Genomic DNA, 8,033 nt, shown 5'->3' on the forward strand with positions numbered 1-8,033 from the left:
AATAGAACAGTGAAAACATTTGTACTAGTGAAACGTAGTGTTTTATTATATATATATAAATTACCTAACTATAACACCTTTCCTAAACAATAAGTATAAATAGTCCTAACCAAACGTTCAATATTTTTTTTTTACAATTTTGCTGGTCACATAAAATTTATAATGATTTATTTCTAAATACCACAGGTAAACTTCAGTTAATTTTATTCTCAGGCTGTAGCATGTATATTAAAAAAGCTATATGCAAAATAAAAACATTTTAGAAAATATATATGGGCCGCAATTACAGCTTCTAGTTTTTAAAAAAAATCCAAAAATTTCTGGTATAACTTTATAGTTTTCCGTAAACATTTTCTAACACCTGTTAGTTTTTATATTTTCGAATACTTAGGGTACGTTTTACAAATATACTTGTTTGAAGGCCGCAGTCTACGAATTTTTTTTAACGATAATAGGAATTAATTTCAATGTTGATTTTAAGCTACATGTTCTTAGGCGTTTTATTTTTTGATTTTTTATTACCACTTAAAATAAACATATGTGTATTTGTATCTCGTAAAATATATTCTAAAATTTTGTTTAGTCTAGAAACCAAATTTTATTTAACAGAACTTAATTTCTATCTTTATTACAAGTAAATAAGTTTTTAATGATTTTTGAGAAAGTTGATTTTAAAAAACTTATATTTATTGTATATAAACTGGTGGTTGATTAATTTTCTATTTAATTTTACTTGAGTTATAGTAATTTTATTTCAGTCAAAAAGTTATCTTTATGTTTACTACGGATTTAGGTGTATTAAAGAGAAAGATTTGGTTTATCAAAAAAATTATATATTCTTATTTTAAAGTTTCTGTATGAACATAAATAAATTATACTTACTACTACTTAAAACTTGACCTTAAATCTGAGTTTAGTTTTCAAATTGACTATATTGTAACGAAGGAATGAACGTTTTATGTTTTCAGGTAAACTATTTCGTAGTAATTTTTTTTATTTTTTTATTTTTAAATATTACAATTTTTGTTTTATTCAACGTTCAACACATATATCAGATGATAATTCTAGTATTAGCAGAAAATATTTTTTTTAATTTTTTTTAAGAAAAATTCATTGTTAGTTTTTTAATATTTATTAGCATAAAGACAATAATAACTATATAGTTAATATTTAAAAAAGCGGACTTCAAACTATAAATAAACAACAAGTATCTGTCAAACATAGACTAGTCTAACTACCTGCTTAACTACAAAAATATAAAACATTTTTTACCACATAAGCCGTAACTTTCGTTTTTTATGTACTAATCGAAACACAGTATAAATGAAATATGTTTTAATTTTTTAAACAACTTACTTTTTAAAAAAAAAGCTGTAGTATAAACACATTTCACCAAACTATTCAAACTCATTTAAATTATTTTATTACATGAATTACAGAGAAGTGTTAGAAAATTACTAAAATTTAAAATAGCACTAAAATTTGTTGAAAACTATTTGAAACATAAAACATTTGTTGTTGTTAAAACAAATTAGTCAAACTTATGCCTACAAAGAGGACAAGTGTTATGTTTAGCAAACCATCCTTCAATACATTTCTGACAAAAATAATGCTGACCATCGCAAGTAGGACGTCTCATTCTTCTACCGACATCTATGTCTTCCATACAAATACTACATTTATCACCAGCAACTGACTCATCGGCTGTAAAAATGTGGAATGTCTGAATTAATTCTTTAGACAAGCCTTGTGATTGATCATCATTTTCTTGTTGTTGTAAATCCAGAGTTAAATTTCTAAGACGATAAACTGTTTCATTGAACTTTCGGTTAAATTTTTTATAAGTGCTCAAAAATTTAATGTTTTCTTGCTCAATATTTTTACGTCTTATTTTAATAATGTTTAGCTGATGATTTTGTTGAATGATAGCCGGTTGCTTTGTTTCGTTTGTTAAAAAGTGTTGCTTTTGTAAATTTTTTAGTGATTCGTTATTTTCAGTCAGTTCTGTATCGTTTTGAGATATATGTTTTGTTAGATGTTGTACCTTATTGTTATATTCAGTGTCAAAGAAATGTTGGTTTTGATATAAAGTCCTTTGAAACTGTTCAATATCAGAAATATATCTGATACCCTGTAATAAATTCTCCCAATTTTGAAACATCCTTTCGAGATTCTGTTCGAACTTGTTCCAATTTAGCTGAAATAAACTGTTGTACAATCTATAGAAAGAAAAATTAAAGCAATTTATATTAAAATAAAATAATTTTTAAGTTTCCAAAATATTTAGTTGTATAAGTTAACATCATAACTTTGAGTTAATTAATTGAGCATCAGCTTAAATTTAAACACATTAGCATTTAAAAGTTTTTTTAATACAATATATTTTAATTTTTTCTTTTTACAGAACAAAAAAAAATTGCTCGAGGTATCTAGTAAGAAGACCTGGAGCACGAAGACTTTTCGGTTAACGACTTACACACCCCTTAAAAATTTATTAAGTATTGTAAAGGATAATATTTTTATAATTTTAAAGTGTAATGTATATTTTATCTTAAAAATCTGGTAGCAAGTACTCTAAACGTTCACATAGTACAGAAAAAAAACATCTCAGTATAAGTTTTGCATAAAAGTTTACTAAGCGCAGTTTAAATTTAGTTTAGGCTCAGTGAAGTTCAAAAACGTTAAACTTATAAAACTAAATTAATTACAATATGATCATATTAAATATTGTATTAAGCTAAGCATTGTAGAAAGCACAACACTTTTTGTAGTTATTGTAATAAGCATTTGTATTAATTAAAAGTCTATGATAAACTATTACTAACAGTACGCCCAAATATTAAACACGTAAATCATTAACGTCAATTTAATAGTTAAATTATCAGAAACTGTATGGTAGCCTAAGTCTTTTTTAATATCAATATAATCGAACATAACTTGGCATGTATTTGTCTCAACTTTTAAAAACTTGTTAGAAACAACTTTTAATTTAAAAATTAATACGCGCATAACAAAAATGTATATAAGGTTTACTTACTAAATTTTTATACGTTTATAAATTTTTTGGAACATATTAATTATTTTTATTAAATACTAACCTCAAGTTTTCCATTTGGAGTCAAAGCTAAACCAGTTGTACTTGATGATGAACTATCCATTGCTTATTTAATCTATTTTATTATATATCTAAGTAAAAGTTATATGGTTTGATTTTTATATGGTTTTGCTAGTAGAAATTGAGTTACAGTTGTTTTTAACAAAAAAATAGAAAAGTTTAAAATTTTTTTCTATTAAAAGTAAGTTTATTGCAGTAAATTTAAAGCAAAAAGTTTAACTGATTTATTTTTAATTCTAGCTAAATGATGAAAAATATCATATGAAGTCTAAGTATAAAATAAGTTATGTTAACATGATAAAAATTTTATCAGATAGTTAACAACAATTTATATACTTTATATTTAAAACAAAATGCTATTAATGTATTACCATCATTAATTGTTAAGTTTTAGTTAGCATATTAATTGTTATTTATTAAAAAGATTTAACTTATTTAAACTACAACATCACACATGTTAAATTAACATAATCCTGTTTTGTTGTTTAGAATAAACAAACCTTTAGTTTGAATATTTACTGTTGTACAGTTTGAGTGTAGTGCAGTGGCGTGTCTAGACATTTTACAAAGGGGGTTCACAATTTTTTTCATCGTATTAATTTGCCGCTTAAATACGTGTTTCTTAGGTATGCACTGCCAGTTAAGTACGCATTGCGCGTACTACTCAAAACTTAGCCGAAAAACTATGTGTTGTTAATGTTTTTTTCTGCTTAGAAAAAAAAAACATATAAGTAGTAAAAGAAAAATATTATTCTTTTTTTTTTTATTATGCAAACTAAATTTAGATAAAAAACAACCAAAAAAACAAAACAAAGTTATTAACTTACAAATTGTAAATCAAAATTTGTTATTTTATTTCTTCAGCTATTACAGACCTAACTAATTTAATCCGTAAAAATTCAGAGTTGCCACTCACTTTTTCAAAAATTTTTCCAAGTTTTCAAAATTTCTTCCAGGTTTTTAAAAGTACTCAATTTTGTGTCGTTTTTCAGTTTTAAGTTAAGTTTAAGGTGTTAAAAAGTTTAAATACATTGAAAAGATACTGTAAAGCTACTTTGAATGTGTTTTTATTAAAAAAAAATTAATGATGACAAATTTTTTATTCATTTGATAGATTTTTTGAGTCAAATTGAAATTTTACTGCTGAAAATTGTTAAATATTAGATTTTTTCAGGTTTCTTTAGTGATTTTTGTTCAAAATTCCAGGTTTTTTTTTCGAAATTTCCAAAAGTCAAGGTTTTTTCGCCTAAATTGTCAAATTCCAGGTAAAGTGGCAACCCTGAAAGTTAATTTTTTTATCAGGTAACAATATTATAAAATAATTAAAGCTACAACAAATTTTTAAAAAGAGAATTTCAATTTTTATTTAAATGTTTGTATAGATGGAATTCCTATATTTTTTTCTTTTTAATTTCAAACTTTTTTCATTTAGATATCTATTTATAATAAAATTATTTTTATCAATTGATTTAATCTATAAAACTTGAAATTTTACTAAATATACAATAACATATAAAAAAAATATAACAACTTAAATAAAAATAGAATTTTAACTTTGAAAAAGGCTTAGCTTAGACTTATACAATTAAATTAAAACAAGTTCAAATTATTATTAAATGTTTACCTGATGGTGCAGGTATTCTGATTATTATTTTGAAATGTCTTAATGTTGAAAATTTCAAAAAATCAAGAATCAACTTTTTGGCCAACAGATGTACAAAAAAATATAACTTAAATAAAAATATTAAAAACAATTAATTAATATAAGAATAAATTGCCAGATGGCGTAGCAGATTTTGATTTAAAATAATGATAATGATTTTGAAAATTCTCTGGATTTAACTTTTTTAAGTTTAAAAGCTTTACACATCATTATTATCTACAATTAACTAAGTAAAATAAAACTTTAATTATTACATTGGAAATCTTTTAAGTAAAATTGTACTTACTAGATGAAAAACAATAATTATCAAAAGTTATTTAGACTAAGTAACAATTTTAAATGGAAACTAAGAGCATCTTGGTAAAATGTTTCCCAGAAAAAATGCACCTTTAAAACTTTTACCTATTATGACGTTACAATTAAAACTTTATTTAAAATCTATTTTAGCTGGGCAAAAACGAGAATTTTTTGTTAAGGAAACTTAACAATCTCTCAGTGTTATAAATTCAACATTTATTATTCAAAGTTTATCAAATAACAAAAACAAAGTCAGTAAACAACGTTTTTAGTGATATTTTAAGAATCTTTTTATCTTTTTTTTTTCTTTTGTTTTCAGGGGGTTCACAGGAAACAGGAAACCAGTAAAAACACGCCCCTGGTGTAGTGTACAACCTAGATAAAACTATAACTAAGTTTAAATTAAATTTAAAAATTTATAGATGCTTAAAGGTACTTTGAACTAGTTATAAAACTTGGACATAAGTGTTGGTAAATAAATTTTATGTTAAAAAGCATATTAAACACTAAACTTTAAAAGTTTCAAGTTTTTGTCGTTTTTTTTTCTTTTTTAATGTTAACATGTTATCAAGTTTGCAAGTGGATTATTGATAATCAAAGGATTATGTAGCCTGTTTAAGGTTTTTAAAAGAACAAGATTAATTTTTAAGTTAAAAAACTTTCTTTAAGTTTATAAAAGTTTTAAAAACATACATAAAAGCTGCTTAAAAAGGGTTTTACAAATAAAAAACTGTAAATGATACTAAAACTAAATAGTATCGTATATATCTTTTTACGAAATCTGATTTTAATAGTTTACATTAAAATTGGCTTAAAGTTCTATGTTTTTTATTTTAAGCGTTAAAAGTTATTAAGGCAATCCTCTCTTTACTCAATTAATTATTCTATTAAGAAAAATTAAAAGTACAAGCCATTGAATAATAATAAATAATACAGCTAAGTTATGAAACAGTAGTTTATAAAAACTACTATTAGTCAACACTAAATATTTTAATTAAACTACTTGGGCTAAGGCATCGTAGATATAAGAAAAAAATATATTAAAAAGTAAAGCATGTAAGTTATATAACGTCTATAATTGAAAAGATTATTTAACTATCTATAGTTGTAAACTTTAAATCAGTAATTTAGGTTTGCCATTTCTTTAGCTAACATAACTGTCTTGGATGACCATAGAATTTTCCATTCTTATATTTTTTTCGACCTTGAAATATTTTATTTTTATTTTTCAAATCTAATAGAAATTAAAGTTTTTAACTAAAGTTGGTAATAAAAGAGCTTAAATTATACAAATTAAACCTCAATCAAAATCTAAGAAAAACAACTGAAAATATTTTTTTAATAACTAGACTATATTTAATTTTGTATAAAATATACACTACATAGAGTCGGCCTATGTTTAAAAAAATTAAAATTCCTGTGTATTCCTAAATCAGCCTGAGATTTTTAATTATTTTAAATGTACAAAAAATACTGAGTGTCCTTGGTATTCTGAGTAAGCGGTAACCCTGTATAAAATTATAAAAAGCAGCCATATAAAACTTATGTTTCAAACATTTTTCCAAAAACTTTTTAAAAATTGACAATACTTTAGAAGTAGTTTAACTAATTTTAATTCTAAATAAATTTGTTTTACAGCATATACTTCAAGCTTAAAATCATAAGTTATTATTTTCAAAAAAGTACATCTTAATAGCCTTTAGAATATATATTAATATGAAATTGCCTACATTAGCACTAATACCTTTATATAAAAAAAATAAATTGAAGCTCATTTTGTCATGGTTTTTAGTCATTTGTTTAAAAGTTTTTTTAATTTTAAAAGTTCAATTTAAAAAAAAATTAAAATTTTTTAGGTCTTTCAATTTTTTTTTAACAGCTATTTTAAATAATAGTTCCAATGAATTAATGCTAAGTTATCGAAGGTGTTTTTAGATAAATTAAAATTTACAAGATAATGTATTCAGCTAAAATTTTTGTTTTCTTCTAAAATAACCTGTACCGAAATTTTAAATCTGTTTTTATTCAAAGTTAAGATAAATATATTTCTTTTAAGTGTTTTCATCTGATTGTATAAAATTTTGTTATATTATAACTTCCATATATGAAAAAAAAAGTATAGTAGCAAATGTTTTAAATCAGACGAATGAGATTATACTTTTTTTTAAACTATGGTGTCCTGTAGTACACTCACTATTTTAAGTTTAAAATTTTATTGAACTGCAGTACTATACTTTTTTACGTCTTAACATGTAAAAATTTACTAGTAACTTTAAAAAAACCTTATGAAGATGGAAGTATAGCTCAATATTTTTCTATGAGTTTTTTGTATATTTTCATAAAGTTTAAAACTTTAAGTTATTCTTTTTTTTTTTTTTTTGCTCATATTTAAAGTTCCAGACTAGTGTTCTAAGTTTAAAAAAAACTAGTAAACAACAACTAAAAACAAATATATTACACTTATGTTTAAACTTTTATAATATGGTGGTATAAGAATGAAAATACTTAAAAAAATAGTAAACATACTTGAAGAAAAATGGTTGATTTTTAAGAAATTTTTTGTTTATAAGAACAAAAAATTATAAAGCAACATAATATAAACTAATTAATTCATTACATTTAATCCTTTCTTATTCAAATATCTAAAGCTATAGAAGAAATAATATAAAATTAAAATTTTGTGAACACTAAGTATTATAAAAAAAGTCTTTTATTATAATAAGAGTTTTACTTTATAGCAATTCTGTGTTTAGTATGCAATTTTTCATAAAACTTATTTATTCTTAGGTTCACAGATTTATGTTGAATTAAAAATGCGTTCTCAAGAGAATGCTTATAGTTTAAGTATTAGAAAAACAATAGAGTTAATAAGTTTAAATTAATTATTAAGACATATAAAATTAATAATTATTTTTATTATGGTAGTTTAAAAGTTTATTATTCTTAAAGCAATAAATG

At 22.8% G+C, this 8,033-nt stretch overlaps 1 protein-coding gene across 1 annotated transcript; it reads right to left on the reverse strand.

The window, feature by feature from the left end:
* Positions 1-1,531: 1,531 nt before the first annotated feature.
* Positions 1,532-3,158, reverse strand: LOC145841141 (uncharacterized). The gene is made up of 3 exons (XM_082948512.1): positions 3,099-3,158; positions 2,131-2,219; positions 1,532-1,796 (listed from the first exon to the last, which is right to left on the reverse strand). Exons 1-3 carry the CDS (start codon positions 3,156-3,158, stop codon positions 1,532-1,534), a joined length of 414 nt encoding a protein of 137 aa, XP_082804638.1.
* Between the last annotated feature and the right edge of the window lie 4,875 nt (positions 3,159-8,033).

This window comes from Thalia democratica, chromosome 7 (assembly GCF_965202585.1).
Source record: "Thalia democratica chromosome 7, ktThaDemo2.hap1.1, whole genome shotgun sequence".
Taxonomy (NCBI): domain Eukaryota; kingdom Metazoa; phylum Chordata; class Thaliacea; order Salpida; family Salpidae; genus Thalia; species Thalia democratica.